General features: G+C 39.0%; 1 protein-coding gene across 2 annotated transcripts in view; it reads right to left on the bottom strand.

Annotated features, from left to right (window-relative positions):
* Positions 1-259: 259 nt before the first annotated feature.
* The window catches only part of GALNT7 (polypeptide N-acetylgalactosaminyltransferase 7), a 70,843-nt gene continuing 53,267 nt past the window's right edge, over positions 260-17,835 (bottom strand). The window contains exons 6-12 of one of the 2 annotated variants that reach the window (XM_036382045.2): positions 16,588-16,770; positions 13,136-13,253; positions 11,061-11,183; positions 8,828-9,046; positions 6,553-6,651; positions 5,142-5,270; positions 260-2,496 (exon numbers count right to left, since the gene is read on the bottom strand). In XM_036382045.2, coding sequence (XP_036237938.1) covers positions 2,359-2,496; positions 5,142-5,270; positions 6,553-6,651; positions 8,828-9,046; positions 11,061-11,183; positions 13,136-13,253; positions 16,588-16,770 — 1,009 coding nt within the window. In that variant the 3' untranslated portion in view covers positions 260-2,358. Of the gene's footprint in view, positions 2,497-5,141; positions 5,271-6,552; positions 6,652-8,827; positions 9,047-11,060; positions 11,184-13,135; positions 13,254-16,254; positions 16,438-16,587; positions 16,771-17,835 lie in introns of both variants that reach the window. The other variant, XM_036382047.2, reaches the window with a different exon arrangement.

Raw genomic sequence — 17,835 nt, 5'->3', positions numbered from 1 at the left:
AGTTCATTTTCTATGAACATATTAAATCTACCTAATTATATCAGGCAGGTGATATGTCCATGTGTCAGTCCTCAGTGGGAATTTAAGTTTTCATTTCACTGGGAAAAACCTGAGTCCCCACAGATGGAACAAAAGGTACCTAGATAAAATTTAAAATAAACCACATTTAATATTTGTAAGTTTGCAACATTGAAGTTTCCTAGATTTTGAGATACGGGCATTTCTAAAAAGATAATAATCCATTTTTACTCTGTAAAAGTATAGTAAAACGAAAAATTCAAATATTTTATTTACTTCACCTAAAAAACAAGCAACCCATAAGATATACATAGGTTTCCCAGATTTTTCCCTAATAAATTTTTTAAAGATTTATACAATTTCTACAGAAACATACAGTGTATCAAAATCTGCATAAATCAAATTTATAAAATATGTAGAAATGCATAGTGATATTATCATCAACTTACAAAGCAAGAAAATGGGAATTATTTTTTTCCAAGCCGGCTATAGTAGGAAAAAGTCATTACAGCAACAGCTTCTTATGATCTCATGTTTTGTAAGGTTTCAGTCTCACATACAGATTCATATTCACACACAGCATCAGCTTTCAATGAATTGCACATAATACCCATTTAAAATGCACACCTGCACAATCTATGTGCCACCATTCTTTCTCTTATGCATAGTTGTATGATTAAATTAATCTACCCAACACACAAATGGAGTCAGTTTTCACACACACAAGGAACAAGTACCAGCACAAAACCTTATTTTCCTTTTTTTCCCCAGTTTCTCCCTCCTTTATTTTCTATTTTTCATAGCTCTGAAAGGATAGATGAAAAGTTTAAAGAAACTAGGAAAGATCCCAAACTAATAGATCAGTGCTGACAGCCCTATAAAGATCCAAGTCTGTCACCAAATATGATACATAACCCTTGTTAACATCAATGGAAGCTGCATGCAATGCTATTCTAGACTTCAGGGAAGTATTTAGTCATACTTAATTGTGTGACACGTTATAGGGACAACAGTTATGGAATCAGTACACTGATGTCAACATTTAAGTTACAAAATCTGGACAAAGGAAGTGAGGATAAGTCATTTCCTCTCCACCTCTCTATTTGTTCGGAGTCACTATTTATATTCCTAAGGGAGTTTGCATCAACTCCTTTCCAGAACATTTTTAGAAACAACTTCTTCACATTCTACTCTGTACACTGTAGCACCAAGCAGTTGGTTTTTCGTGTTTGTAATCCCTCTGGAGAAGTTGTGAATGACAGAAATAACAAGAAGATTAGTACGAACAAGTGTGATTTCAGGATTTCCATTTCTCTTTTGGAATCGAAATCTGGCATCCAAACTGGCTGACAGATGTCCTTGTGATGAATTACGCAGATGTGTTAAGTAGCTGGATGCTTTTTTCCTAATTATAAGTTTTAGTCCACCTCTAAGTGATTTCCATTCAAAATAGCAGTATAAATGAAGTATTTGACTCTTTCCAAGTTTTACATAATTGTGCAGCCTGTTTTCTGTTGTTACTGTTTATTTTAATTGTTTTTATGTAAGGCATGGTTTAAACAAGCAAATTAGTGCTTATAAATTCTTAATTCTTGGATTTGTGAGGGTGCTTACCTCCATCAAATTGTACCACATTAGCACTAAACTGGACAGTCTTCCTTCCACTGTACCAAGCACTCCGTCGAAGCAGAGCAGCCAAACTGGCAATAGAAATTTGTCTTTGTTAGCACACTAATTACACAGGGTGGTACGGCTGGTCCCTACCCCTGGTGACAGCTCAGAGCAACCCACTGCAAATTTCCAACAAATGCTTTCCTTGTGAAAGAGAGAAATGAAAGAGGCACTAAATATGTTCAAATTCATCTTCCAAAAAAGCAGCATGATTGTGAGAGAAGGCCACCCTGGCTAATAACCTGTGGCAGTGCTTAGTAAGATGTAAAATTAAATAAAAATATACAACAGGTTGATAATCACCAAGTTCTATGAAAATCTGATTACTACAACCTTTTCAAGTGTGTGTAAAAAAACTGCCTTCAGACCCCTGAGTGTAATCCCAAAGACGACAACGCTTTTAACTATGTTCCTATGAACCATAGCTAACAGCACATTAATTTACCAACATCTTGAAACAAAAAGATGTAAACATCTACAGAGTTTAAGGTAAAGCAGTTTTGTAAACATTAACTGCGGATGATAATGTTATTGTAATAATCACAGTTCCTCTATGTCCTTCATCCAAGCCAGGAGGCTCACAGCTGTACAAAGTTAATAACTGCAGCAGTTTTCAGGCTATTTTCAGTCCTGTACAAATGAACGCGTCAGTAGGTAGGTTTTGTCTGTCTACACACTAAGGATGTTGTTCATTTCCCATTTTTGTGTTGCTTTACTGGAGTCACACTCTGAAATGAAAACTTGATGGAGGACTTCGGAGCGATCCAAGCACTTCCCTGACGGAATGTGAGTAAATCTGTGCAGATTCTGAAAGACAAAACCACCAGGAAAATGTGTTGGGTTTTTGCGTTGGGTTTATTTTCATTTGTTTGGGTTTTTTTTTTAACATTTCTTTACATCTGCAATATAGTGATTTAAAAAAACAGGTTTCAGCATCCCAAAACAGATCAGTTCTACACTCATTTTACTATTTGTTAAACATAGCACTTTGCAGCCTTCATATTAAATCTTTGGTTCCTGTAGGTCCTCCTGAGATGCCTCCTGTTTCTCTTAGGCAACAAACTGCTAACAAAATGAGCAAAGATCTATCTAAAATGCTTCTAGCCTTTTCATCCATCCTGTAACCAAACCAGAAGATTAACTCTTGAGGACAGCTCTATGAGGACTTCACGGGGCAGGCCCTCCTCCAATCAGCCCTCACAGAAAACAAATGAACAACACCAACATTAACACCACAGGGGTAAAAAAAGTACTAACTTGGCTCCCTGTTTGGCTGGCAGTAGAAGGGATAAAGAGTATGAGAGCTAAGTCTGGCTTCCAGAGCAGCAGGAGGCTGCCCAAGGAAGTGCAAACCTATTGAGCCAAGCATGTTCAGGCTGACTCTCACACATCTGTCTCCTTCCACACCCACCATGCTGCCATGCTCCTGTCTCCTGCCTTTGGTCTGTGGCTCCTCTCCTCCTTGCTGACCCCCTGTGCCGGAGGCAGCCCTGACTCTGACTGGCTGCATCCAGAGAGGAGGGGAAGGAAGCAGCAGCAAGCCCATGGCTCTGTGGGGGCTCTGCAGCCCTGCCCCATGCACACACACCCCTGGCATGGGGACCCTCTCCACCACCCCACACACATGTGCACAGCCAAATGTTGGTTCAGATCAATACCTGGCTCCTGCTGTGTGGCCAAATATGGGGGTCATCTAGTTGGAGAGAAAAATGGATGTCTAAACAAAAGCAACAGGCAGACCACCACCAGCCCTGTTCTCAATCCCTGCTACTGCTCAGTGCTCAAGCAGCACATGTTACACTCACCAAACTGGCACACTGCTTGTTTCAGAGACAGCCAACAGACCAACCAGATAAAATCTCCTTACAGCCTTAATTTACAGAAGGCCACAACATTTTTCAACAGTCCATAAGTGTCTCATTCCTCACACCTTCACCATTAGAAGAAACAGTTATACCCTTGGTATTGCACAGCAGTGTGCCCAGTTCCTGGTATTTGGTTACACACCCTTGGTGGTCCTTTCATTCTCATCCTCCCTTTTTTTCCTTCCAGAAGCCAGTCAGTGTTTTGTTCTATAACCCAGACTGTGCTTACTGAGCTTCCTTTAACTTGTGGTAATAAGCAAACAATTACACCACCAGTGCTAGTGCAGAGGAAATGGATCTTGCACAAATGAAATTCTTAGAGAGAAGCCAAGTAACATGCTGGTATGAACTAGAATGGCTGGAGAGTTAAAAACTGCTACATATTATTCTCCTGAAATATTAAAGCTGAAGTTGGCCCTTACCTGCCACTGCTTACTGATTTTTACATTTCAGGTTTAAAGAAATTTGTCTGTCTATCCAGCACAAGGAAGCTGAGCTGGATGGAAATGGCATTATGGTACCTGATATTTCCTAGCTCTATGCAAACATCAGAAAATGTGGAGTAGCTTAAAGGATAACAAATAGATTTCACTGCACTCAACTGTGCATCTTTCAGACAAACAATAAAGAATCCAGATAACCAGCTAATGAATTAATAAATATGCAATATGCTAGCTATATAAGCTGAAGAAAAATGGAATAGTTTCATAGATGTAGAACCAAGCTATATGTGACTATATCCAAGGATAACGTCACCCCTGGACTATTCAGTCTCATTTTCTTAAGACACAAACAGAAACAGAAATGTAGGCATTTTTTAAAGCAACACTAACAAAACTTACATGAATAGAGAACTTACAGATATAATAACTAAATAGGTTGTAGCAGCCCTCACATGTACATCAGCCAACATTCCAAGTCCTTATTAAAAATTTATAGATTTTGCAACAGCACTGTAACAGCACCACACCCAGGATTAAGAACAGAGCATGTTATTGTTACTAGAGAATGCCTAACGAAAAGGAAGTGAAATACTGAAGACAAAGACAACATGAAAAGGCAGAGTAATCTTACATTTACCTGCTTCTATGTAGGCTTAAAAATATCTTGTCTTTAAACAGAGAAACACTTCATTTAGATTGCCCAAAATGAGACCTAATACTGACCCTAGCTTCTAAATGCACTCCAGCAGAGACTTCCTTAAAACAGAGCATACAAGCAGAAAGGGTGATGGCACTAAAAGCTTTTATAAAGCCTGTCACTAGGAGTGGACATGCTCTTTGCTTCCTCTGAGACATGTGCTAACTCCTAATATCTCTGTGGCAACAAATGTAGCCTCATGGACTTTCCCTTAAAGATTTTGCTATAGAAGACAGCAACTAGATTCACTAAATAAAAGGATCTTTCACTACAGGAAGTTTCTCTAGCATGCGTGTATTTCTGAGAATGTGCCATTAAAAATTTACTCAATTCAGTCAACCTTGTTACAGATCTTTAATTTCAGATACACATAAAACAAATTTTAAAGCTGAAAAAACACACTATGAAATCTAAAAGTGTATTTTCTTCCATATATCTGTTGCATACCTTGAAAAATTGCCACTCCTTGAATTCATTCTGATTACAGTGTGTAATCATAATTTTGGATCCATCTGGTCCTTTAGTTAAGCACTGATCGTACTGCATGAGTTGATTGGCTTCATTGATTCGGAAAAGCTAACGGGAAAGAAAAGCCATTTTCACAACAGTTGACTCAATGAGCATTCTATAAACACTGCAAATACAATGAAATTATAACATTCAAAACATTTTCTGGTTTTATTACACCTGTCTTTCAGGAGGGTTCTTTATTTTGCATAACACATCTTTACTATCACAATACTAAATTTCATGGTTAACTTTCCTGTAGGACTTAGAAGGCCAAGAAACTTAACCAGAAAGACAAAAATGGTAAAGGGATTCATATTAAGGAGACTTCTAAAAGTGTTTGATTACAGACCCTTAGATGATTTGATGGCCAAACAACCCATTATCTTTATAATGGGTTGTCTGATAGCAAGTCCTTGATCCTGGACAGTAATTTCATGTGACGACACTAAAACTTTGGCATTTTACCCATGGAGGAAATCAGTCTAATTAATCCAGATACAAATTATCCTGGCTACTTCTTACAGAATAATTGCTACAGGGTTTTTTGGGTAGCATATGCAGAAAAAGTAGTTTAGGGAACCTTTTCATTACATATCAGAATAAAAGAGACATTTCCAGGGGCTACTAAGACCTAATCCATATAGGATTTTTTAAAAACATCATCCTAAATGCAATTTTATGATTGCCATGAAAAAACTGCCTGGTTTAAATTTACATGCGCTTAAATAAGCACTTTAAATTCTGAAAAATTTTCCAACCAGAAAAGAAGATATAAAGACAGAACAGCATGTCTGTGTGGTAGTGTGGGCACATTTGTGAAGATACAGGTCAAACACAATAAAAGCTTTGATTGCAACCCTCTAATAGTAATTATGTTCTGTCAATTAATTTGTAAATGAAGCAGAGATAAATTTCTGCTCATTTTCTTCTCTAATGTAGTGGAAGACGAGTTACTGCATAAAAGTGTTTTAGCCTGGACCAAAACAACTTCATCACATACTTGAGCTTCAGTAAAGCTTTCTTTCCTGAAGGATTAATTATTAAATAAGGGTAAGTGCTGAATCAGGAGCAATGCTAAGAGCTGAAGCAGTGATACTGTTGCTTCTTCATGTACCACTTTCCCTGAAGAATGGATTATGAATTTACCTTCAATTTCATACCATTTATGTTTGAAATGGTATTTTCAGACTGCTGTACTTTAGCAATGTCAGTATGCTCACAGAAAACCCTAATTCCCACTTTTGTAGCTGGCACCTAGGTGACTTGATGTACAGGCTTAACAGAAAACCTGCCTGTTATCAATCCACAGCAAGCAATTCTCCTTCAGACTTGCCTCCAAGCTCCTTACCTGATTTCCTCCCATTCTGTGGCATGGCCCAAGCTCAACAAAGCCACCGTTGGTGTGCCCCATGCTGTCGATGCAGTAAGAGGTTTCAAAGCCTCTAATCTGGAAAAGAGGTTTTGCACTCAGAGTTAGTCTCAAGGCAAAAATAAATACTAAGGAGTTCAGAAAATTCTCACTTATCTCTCAAACCAGAAACAGGTATCTGACAGAGAGATTAGACAAACCTGTGTATGAAATTTAAGTACTGATGTTGACTGTTCTGGGAGATGGAGCTTCCACTTGCCCATGCTAATTTGCAGGCTCTTCTATGACCCACAGTATGCTGATGAAGCCAGAGCTGCAAAGCTCAATTCCAAATTAATAACACCTAAATATAAGACTGCCAAGTATTTTAATTTATGCACTCTCCTATCAGAGCATGTTCCATCTCCTAGGTCTTATAAATAAGCTCAGGAACTCAGGTAAGTCGCTCTCACTTGTGGATGAAGAGAAACAGGGTGCAGAGGAGTTATGCACAGCAGCAATTACCCACAGCCAGACACAGCCCACTGACCCAGCTGCTCAGATGGACCTTCTGCAGCAGCAATTACACAGGAAAAAAAAAGAAATAAAATTGATGAGGGACAGGCACAGGCACAGGGATAAAGAACAGAAGTCCTGTCATAAGGCACATCTCAACTGCTGATTATCTCACTCCCTTCTCAGAAGGGCCAACAAGCAGCCTTACAAAGATTTTATGACATAAATAACATTTTTTCCAGACCTATTTTCTTTGCCAGAGCCTCTTTCTTCTTTGTAATGGTAGAAAAAGTCTGAAGGACTAAGCTTAGACTCTTCCAGGGACTGCTAGGGAAGATGAACCCACACTTTTATACCCTAGAGTTTGGAAATGCAATCAGTGTGGTGCTACAAATGGGAGGAGGAGGGACAGGACTTCTCAGATGTAGGATAAGTAGCAGCCTGTGAAGAAGAGGGTGCTAGTTATCCTACATAAGAAGAAAACTTCAGAGAAGTCTCTGAACTCAGAATTTTCCTGTTGCTTCACCAGACCCACTTGCTTTTATCAGGGGTGATTTCCTGCAAGGTCACCAGTTTTATTTTATACTTTTCAGATGCTTTCACCTTGGTGAACAGCAATATTTAGTGTCCCTTCCAAACTCTTTATGTAGACACCTGAGGAGGTCTAAGGCTCATATAGTAGCTGATGCTTTGTGCTAGCTTTTAGGTAAGAAATCAAGGTGGCATTATTCATCTGGTCTGTCAGACAAAAGATTATTTGTACCCCCTTTCACCACACACATGCTCTGTATCACTAATTCTAGCATTAAGAAATTAGAGGTGACACTTGCTCGGTGATAGGAGACAGCAGAGATCTGTATTTTCTAACGTGCTTTTGAAGTTGCAAAACCATGTATCATATTCATCATATCTTGGGAAAGAAGGTTGCTAAATTTGGGGGGACACAGGAGTTCTCCTCAGCTAGTAAGAAGATCCTCTTAATTTCCCTCAACAGTCTGCAAAAGTGAAATAAATAGGAGAGACAGGGCAAAAAAGTAATCAGTTGCAGAGGGGGAAAGAATCTGAAAGCAGGCAGGAGACCTGCAGTATGTGCTTGCCAAGGTGTGGGCTAAATGCCAGAATGAGACAGGCAGAGTTCAGTGAGGAGTCCTGCACTCACCTGTGATATCCCAACTTCCTCTGCCAACCACTCGAAAGTGCTGCATTTGCAACCACATTCTTAATTTAGTGAAGTCATAATTGTATACACTGATGTTGGAAACAATGGTGACAGAATCATATAAAATCATTACATGCAGGTAAGGGGCTAGCTGAGGCTGTGAATGTATGAGTACATCCCAGTCTAGCAAACACAGGCAGAATGAACTCCAGAATGAACTCCACCTGGATTTAATGATCTGTTCTCTAGGCCTTCACACAAAAGATATTTTCACTGATCAATCTTCACCAATACTCCTATATGCAGGATTCAAATGTTTTCCTTTTGAAAAAACTTAAATTCTAATTATAGAAAAAAGTGCTTTGGACAGGACTAGACATAAATTATCCTTCAAGGATCTGTGGAACTAATTAAAAAATCACACCTGCAAAAGTAGATATAATTTTTTTCCTGGGTTACATCTTTATAGCTCTCTGGTTACTATCATATAGCTTAGTACAGAAGTAATCAAATAGCCTGTTCACATGGCAAGTCACAATTGCTTCCTTTTGAATTCATAGTTTTTTTAAAAAAGCTCCTAAAATACATAGGTGTACCTACCTCTCCCCAGTCCACATTTTTGGGTGGTAAGGGGTAATAAGAAGTTATATCATATGCTATTTCTTCCATAAACCACTTAAAACTTTTGCAGTTGTGATCTTCACGGAATTTCTTCAGCTCAGATATATCTCCATAGGGCAGCGCCTTTGTCTCCGGCCGGCTGGCATAGAAGTAATCTTTGTATTCATCCCACCACACTTCTACAACCCTGACATAGTTCTGTGAAGAATAAAGACACTGCTGTGACCTCAAAGCACACAAAAACAGGCCAGAAGTAACTCCTTGTTAATAACAGACATTTAAGGATTTATCCTCTTAGAAAGTGACAGCATAGTATTGTTATACAGCATTAATAATCTGTCACTATCAGCACACTATACAAGACACATGAACATTATTTTCAAGGGATAGTTTAGGACTGAAGCCAGCAAATTAAATTGGGCTGCTTAATGTGAGTGCAAAGTCTTTTTCTAAGATTAGAGATTGTTTCTTTGAAAATGAAGACTTTTCAGTAATGGGTGCAACAACATGTTGCATTTATTTGCTTCTGTTAGAACTGTAATTCATGGTTTCTATTCACCTTCTACAATTTTGAATGAAGAGAATGATATGCATTGGTCCACTAACAGGGAAAAAAATTCAGTCTTAAATGGGTCGGCTACTTGGAGAAGGGGGAAAATCAGATAGCTCACTTGGTAACAAGCCTCTCCCTCACATCTTTCTTATTCTCTTTGATGACTCCTATCTCTATATAGAATGCACACATTCTAGATGCCTCACTTTGTTAAATTCTTCTAGTGTTAATTACCTATGTTAAAAAGTCTTAAAAGATTTGACTGAAGGCACAAATTATTCAGACTTTAATCCACATCTGGCATAAACTGAACAAAGCTATAAAAAAAGGACATTTACTGTGAGGACAGGAGGGTGCCTGAAGAGGGGGAAAAGCTATTTCTACATCCTGCCTTGTACAGAGATGGAACTTAATATTTAAGAACACTCAGCAGTGCTTTTTATATTCAGTAAGCAGGCCAGCAGACTCATGTAAGGTGTTAAGATATTCAACAAATATTTTTGATCATCTTTTAAGAACACTAAAATGATTTTTATTACTTCAGACAAGGCAAACTAGCATCTTGCCTGCACTGAGCAATAGACCAATCATTTGCTGTCCTGTTGCCCACTCCTCTGTCTCTAACCCCAGATATGTCCCCCTGGGCTCCCTTGTACTGGTCCCAGTCCTTGTTTCACCAAAATGTTAATCAACTCACATTACTAACGCAGGACTTTTTTGGGGGCTGTGGGGATGTGGGGGTGTGTATACCAGGATAGTTTTTACCATTCAGCTAGGCTGGGACATTGCCTTTGGAACTAACTGTTAGGCTGGCTCAAGCCATACTCTATAACCCTACAGGTACTCATTGTCTAGGAAGATTGTTCTGGGATTGGAATTAATTACAAAGAGCTGGGTCTTTGGGAGTGGGATTTACTGATGGCCAGAACTGAGCCCAAGAGAAAGCCTAAACTGGGCAATAGAAAAACTTAACAGGAGGGTTGTCTCTCTCCCTGCTGGCAGATGAAAACTGATATAAACAGTTTTTCTTGATTCAAATTCTCTCTTCAGATACAGAGCTGGCTCATTTGCTTTCTGGAATTGATGTCTAATTTTAATTTCAGGGCTTGAATAACACTTCTACAATCTGCAGTGTACCTGAGGAGCTGCAAAGCCTCATGATGTAGGGCAGAGCATACCATCTTCCCAGGTGTCATTTACTGCTTCTTAATTAAAAAATGCAGACACAAAAGTCTGAGAGATGCTAGATTCCAGAGTTCACTAACTTGGCCTAGAATCATACCTGTCTTTATCAAGATAAAAGGGGATTTCAAACCCATGATCTTCATCTCCAGGAGTGTGCTGTAGTTACTAGAATTGTTCATACACACTTGGGCACAGCGCAGCAAAGGCTGGAGGTGCTGACATTAAGTAAGAGGAAGTGCTTTTGTGCCTCAAAGACAGTGGGGCAAGGCTTCAGAGCAAGAAGATAGGTTCCAGGATTCTCTACTCTTAACAACAGTGATTTCTCTCCAGTGGGAATGACCATCTGAGCTTAAGATAGTAAATCACTTTGGATGAAGAGCTCTCTAAACTGTTACTGGTAATTTATACACATTTATCTAAAACTGTTCTTATCTGAAATCAAAAACCACCTTCCAGGTTGCTTTAGAGCTGTACCTTTAATGTAGGAGAAGAGCCAACGTACACAGGGGGTGGATTTCCTTGCCAGCCCTGCAGACGATAGATGTGTCCAACACGAGAACAGGGAACAAAGAGCAGCTTTCCCCCACACTGCCAGATCTACAAGGTAAAACAAAGGTATTATTAATATATATGCACAGGAATTTAAGACAGACAAATAGATAATAAATTATGGAAGAAATGTCAGCTGCATTTCTTACTATACTATCATATATTTACATATTTTTTGCTCCAGATGTAAGCATAAAGAAAATAGGTCTTTGAAATGAGAGGTATACTGAGTACACTTTCAACTCAGCCAGGAAGTTACTCAACTAAAGCAATTTTTAAAAAAGCTTTTTAAAAAGTTGGGCATCTCCTTCCATCACTATTTCAGAGCAACGGTAATGAATGAGTGCCCAAAATCAGGAACTGGGTAATTTTTATGATGACAGAATTATTGATATTTTGATTTTATTGAAGTAATTCACATGCCATCATTAAGATGGGTTTTGGTTAGATGCCCATTCACATTTAAGTTTTTCTTAATCAATATTAGTAGGAGATAAGGATGTGTTAGGTAACTCATTGCTCCAAGCAGAAACAGATATTTATTTGAGTATAGTAGCTGAAAATAAAAAAATATTTGAACTATTTGAAAATAAAAAAATACCATTCTGAAATTCCCCCACTCCCACGTATCTTTTGATAATCCCTTAATGGGGAAAAGAAAATATACTTAAATCAGAATTTAGTTGCTCCTAGTTTGGAGAAGTTTAATTGTAGCACCAAATTCTAATTCAAGCAAACCTTGTGAATGTTTCAAATTATTCTAAATTCCAGATTAAACATATGATTTACCAGTACCAGGAAAGATGGGCAGAGTATCTTACTTTCTTCATTGCATCATGATATTAATTTTCCAAAGTTTCATCAAAAAACCTCCTCAGGTATGCAAGGATATTAATTTTATTTGCTATCTAGGAGTGAGCAAGGCTGATAAATGTTTAGCTCTTCTGAAGATTGGTTGTGATCTACATGAAGCCACTTTGGAGGTGTCTACATAATGAGCATTTCAATCACAGAATTACTGTAAGTAATTTCAGTCATGATTTTGATCTAAGCAAGATGGAGAATGATATGGATAAAGACCCTGTGTGCATAACCTTCAATAAATACCCTTTGCATATGGATTTACAGCTGAGCAAGTGCACTCAGGGCTTTCCTCTAACTCATGAAAAGTTTTCCACTGTTATTAAGAGTAAAGAACTCAGAGCAAGAGTAACTAAGGGAGCTCTGAATGTACTTTTTGTAAAATTCAGCTACGGTTTCACAGATTGCTGCTGAGGCTGTAAGACATCTTCAGTTTGCTCTGTTCATTGGGCCTGATTCCTGCTGCCTGCACTTGTGTCATTACAAATACTGAAGCAACAAGAAGCTAATGGATCATCTTGTGTTTCCTGCAAACTGAAGAGCATGCATATGCCTAGGAGTGAAAGTAAAATCCTCCCTGTGATTATGAATTATGCAGTTAGTATTTCAATTATGAAGACTTCTCTTATGAAGAAGTTCTTGAAATGCTGAAAAGCATATGAAATAATTTTTCACTCACAAATATGGCAGGGAGGAAGCAGATCACTTTTTGTTGCACCATTATATACTTTCCAAGTGCACATGCATAAGCTGAGGACTATGAGGACTACTTGTTCTCTAATACTGCTTTAGTTGGAATTTTTTTTCTATACTCACTATGAGAACATTCAGTTTCCTCCCATAAAATTTGCCAGTCTGGTTTTATATTGGATATTTGGGCAATTAGGGGTGCAATCCCAAACTGTTTACAAAACCTAGATTACGCATCATTTGAGTTTCAGCACAAAGCCACCTCTCTGAACACTTCTGTCCCAAAGTCCACAAGGAAACACTGAGGAGACACATCTCTGTCACATCTCCTCATATCAAAACCTGGGCTTCATGGGGAAGAGGTAGGTCTGTCTAAACTCCAAACAGAAGTATTTACAGAAAAAAAAAAAATCTATCTAATTGAATTAATTCTCAAATATTGGTGTTACCTTGTAAGAAATTTCAAAATTTTCACCACCCCAGATTTGAAGCCCTGGATCATAGAGACCCAGCTCAAAGAAGAAATCTCGTTCAATGGCAAACAATCCACCAGCCATTGCAGGGGACCTGTGAAGAGGAAGACAGTGTAACTCCTTCTTCCAAAAGGAAACAATAGCACTCAGAGAAAGCTTTAGGGAAGAAAGCAATTCAGCTAACATGTAGTAAAGATCAGGTAAATGGCAATACACTGAAAAATCATAAAGCTTTGTCATCAGCTTGCAGCAATTTTCTGAAGTGGCATCTATATAATTTTTAGTGAGGTCACAGTTTCTTATTATGTTGTGAGTTTTCTTCTACAAGTAATTTATTTAATTAATGAATTTGATTATAGAAAATTTTGGTCTGAATTTTCCATTCAGGCAGTCAACATCCTTCTATTAAAATAAAAAACAAGATGAGAATCAGCGTGATGAGATGTTTCTCTCTTAAAATTTTTTCTAGTTTTTGAGATAATATGAAACTGCAAACAGGTTTATGGTCTGAAGAGCTGCCACATTGAAACTCATTGTCTATTAAACAAGTAACAGAGTTTTTCCAGCTTTCTGATCTTCTAGCTCCTTTTGTCCTATTAGGAGACACTTTACACTATACTCGGTAAAATTTTAAAGAGGGTCTAGATGAAGTAGTCCAAGGTTTCCATTTTGGTTTAGTCTTTTTGCTGTTACCCTTTTCCTTTTAATGGCTTTGTAAATCCCTTCCCATATGCCATGATTCAATTAGCAAGTTTTAATGTGTCAAAAAGATGCTGTGGTCTGGATTACAGCTTGTGCTGGTTTTGGCTGGGGTGGAGTTAAGTCTCTTCCCAGTGGCTGGCATGGGCTGTGTTTTGGGTTTGAGCTGAACACAGGGCTGATAATGGGGAGATGTTTTTGTTATTTCTGGGCAGGGGCTGCACAGAACCAAGGCCTTTTCTGCTTTTCATCCTGCCATGCTGGGGAGGAGACTGGGGGTGCATGGGAGGCTGGGAGGGGACACAGCCAGGACCGGTGACCCAAACTGAGCACAGTTTGGTCGGATATTCCTGACCACAGTTTGGCTGGATATTCCAGACCATGTGGCATCATGCTCAACATATGAAAATTGGAGGAAGAAGGGGGAATGTTTGGAGTGATGGTGTTTGTCTTCCCAAGTCACTGTTGCATGTGATGGGGCCCTGCTGTCCTGAGACAGTTGAGCACCTGCCTGCCCATGGGAAGCAGTGAATTCATTCCTTGTTTTGCTTTGCTTGGGTGTGTGTGCTGACTCTCAGCATAATTAATTATCAGTTTAGTTGCTGTCCAAATTAGGTGATCACATGCCAAAGTACTGCTACATGTCCCTTTCTACTTGCTGCCTGCAGTATTTTCCTCCAACACTGCTTTTGCATCCAGGGGTTAAGAAGCCAGAAGACACAGCAGGGGAAAGCACTTTGCACAGCACAGCACCACAGCTTTCCTGCACTTTTGGTTTTCCTCAGCACCATAAAGACTTGGCAAGTGGAGAAGCCTCAGATACTGCAGTTTCAGGCTTGGCCTCCAAGATGCTGCCAAGTGTGTTAAAGAACACAGTAAAAGCCACATAAGCTAGGCAGTTTACTTCATAGGATACAAAGAGGTAAGCACTGTTACTGAAAGAATGACTCAGTCCTGGGGCAATTCTCACGTTACAAAAACGTTTCCTTGCTGCTTTAAGCTGTTGAGGATCTTTATGTTTTCTTTTTAAGCTAAGAAATCCTGGCTATGGTTTCAGCAAGACTTTTACTTGGTATTACTTGCCTTGGTACTGCTGCAAGAAAAGGCACACAGCCTAGAGACAAACAGATGCAGGGCATGTCTCTTTTTAAAGGAAGCACTGTACATCTGAAGGTATTGAAAATAAAGTCATCTTTTAAAACATTCTGAGAACATGTGTTCTGTGTTTCTGGGAACAGTTTAAACGATTTTAAGACCTGTTTGGATGGTAAACACAGAACACTACAGCAATGTTTGAAATAGTTTATCCCCCTCTAAGTGAATATTAAAGTTCCAATGTGGACAGCCTCATCAGAAAATGGTATTATTTAAACTGTATACAAAACATATCAAAGCTTCATAACTTGCTTGCATGTGTTGCCATTTTAGCAAAGAACAATCATGGGTGGGGATAGGGAACTACCAACATCAGTTCTTACGATGTTTAAATCATATATAGAAGCAATAGAGGGCATTAGATTCTGAAGAGGTGAAGATTGCTTTCAAATGTAGTAAAATGATTAGTTAAGTGTGAAAGGGAAAGTAATAAAAAACCAGCAGAACCACAGTCTCCCAGTATTGCAAACCCATCCAGAAACCATAGTTTCTAAGCTAGGGTTTCTAGGCAGTTTTTGTTTTCTGGGAAGAAAACATATCCCACTACAAAGCATAATAAAAAGGCAGAAATTCCATGAAAATTATTGTAATTTTCCCATAATAAAAGGTGCTGTTTTTATCTTTCTTCCTTTTTTTTTTAATGGTATGTGTATTAAATTAAAATTCTTTGGAAATATCTAGCCAAGATTCTTAAACAGTATGCTTCTTTGTCAGATGTGATCCATTGTGAAGCAAGTGGCAGATATATGACAAAAGGGATTTTTTTTGATACACATGCATAATCCTCCAGCTGTATGCATGCATCAGGCCATGACAGCAGGCTACAGATTTTATGCATTACCATCTATCAGAAATACTTCCAGCATGCTCGTTATTTCAAACCAAATTGTTAAACAAGCACTGCTGTTTCCAACAGTGCTTGAAAAAAATATCACAGCTTATTAAAGTTTTCCCCGGCAACAAAGGGAAATATACAATTATACAATATTTTGCCAAACAGAACCCAGAAATTCTAATGTGCACCCTATTAACCACACAAGAGCAGGACCAGAGAGGCAACACAAGGTAGCAAAGATATTTTGAGCGAATAGTCAGTTGTGGCAAACAGGTCTGACTAAACAAAGCAGCTAGTGTGGTTAGAAAAGTGAAGGTGCTCAGGCTAGAAGTACATGCAAGTTTTAGTGGATCAATATTGACTTCAGAAACAAAAAAAAGAAACGGGTAAGTGATTTAGTGATTACCGATACGGTTCAGTTTTTGTCTTTCTGCTTTCCTTCTCTCTCTTGGTCAAGGGAACCCTCTTCCATAGCATACTCCAATCCCACGCTCCTCTAGCAAACCCATCTTCGTCACCACCCCCTTGTGGCACAATCTTAAAAGAGTTGCCATCTATGACATCTATGAGCGGCACCGTGCATGTGGTTCTGCGGGCGGGTGGCCGGGCGCAGTTACGGGCAGGGCGCGGGGCACGCGTGCGCCCGCCGAGGTTCGTGGGGAGACAGGGGGGAGGGAAAAAGGACAGGGTTTAGACAATCATTCCTTAGGATTCACAGTAGGTAAACAGCTCTCTTTACCGATAAGGCTCAGTTTTATGTTTTCGTTTGGACTTTTCCTTGTGGCTTAACGGAATTCGTTTCCATAGCAAACTCCAGTCCCAGGCCCCTCTGGCAAAACCATCTTCATCCCCACCTTGTTGTGGCTCAATGGAATAATCATTCCCATCTATGTAATCTATTAGAGGTACAGTACATGTAGTTCTGAAACATTTATAGAAGGGAAAGAAAGAGCAAAATACAATTTCAGAAGAGTAATCTGTCTAATCTGAAATGTACACCATTAATTAAGTTCATAGAGCACTGTATATAAAAAGTCACTTGTGAACACACTATTAAAAAAATGAAGCCTCAATAGAAGAAAAAAGAGATGGTCTTTTCTTTACATTGTTTTAAGATGTTCTAAAACCAGAAAAGTTATGTTTGAGATGCTAATATATCAATTGTTTTATCAGTACATTTTTCTTTATGTGGAATTCTTGATACCAGTCTTCTAATAAAGCACTGCTGGAGTAAACAGAGGAGCCCTCATGAGGCCAGGGTTCTCACAGTACAGTTATTTCCTGTAATTTCTATTCATATCAGATCTTAGCTGTCAACAAGTAAGATAAACACATAGCTTTTACTAGTGTTAACACAGATTTTCATTATACTGTCCTATTCAAATGCCCTGAAAAAACCCACCAAACTCTAAGGATAAAAAAACATTACTAGTGCTCTCCTAGAAGCAGTTTTCAGTAGAATTCTTCCTGTTTGATTTGTAATACTCTCCTCATTGTGATCTATCACACACAACATTCACCAAGGAAACGACATTATCTTGTTTTTCTCCCCACATTTTTCAAATGAGTTTTCCCAGTGACTCAGGCTGGAGCACTCCCACCTTTTTAAATGAAGCTCCAAGAGATAGAAAAGGCAGGGGGGAAGAGACATGCTAACACCTTGCTGTTCTTTGAGGCAGAAGCAGCAGCAGGCTGCACCTTGGGTACCAGGGCATGGAAGGAGGCTGCCAAGCACTGTCTGCTGGCACTGTGTGTCTCAGCACCTCTGGTCATCATCCTGCAGCCTTCCCCTCTGTGGGCAGTGCTGGAGGATGTCTCTAAAACCCCCCTCTTCTCACCAGTCTTTCTTGTGTGAAACAGCAATACACACTCAATGGGAGCACAAAGGCATTTCCATCTTCTCCCTAGTCTTGGTTTAGTTACAGCCTTTAAAACACACAAACCCAAATTCTTCAAGAGAATTCTGGTAGCATGGCAGGTTAACAAA

This window comes from Molothrus ater, chromosome 4, assembly GCF_012460135.2.
Source record: "Molothrus ater isolate BHLD 08-10-18 breed brown headed cowbird chromosome 4, BPBGC_Mater_1.1, whole genome shotgun sequence".
NCBI classification, from domain to species: Eukaryota; Metazoa; Chordata; class Aves; order Passeriformes; family Icteridae; genus Molothrus; species Molothrus ater.
This window is presented reverse-complemented; position numbering and strand designations above follow the sequence as displayed.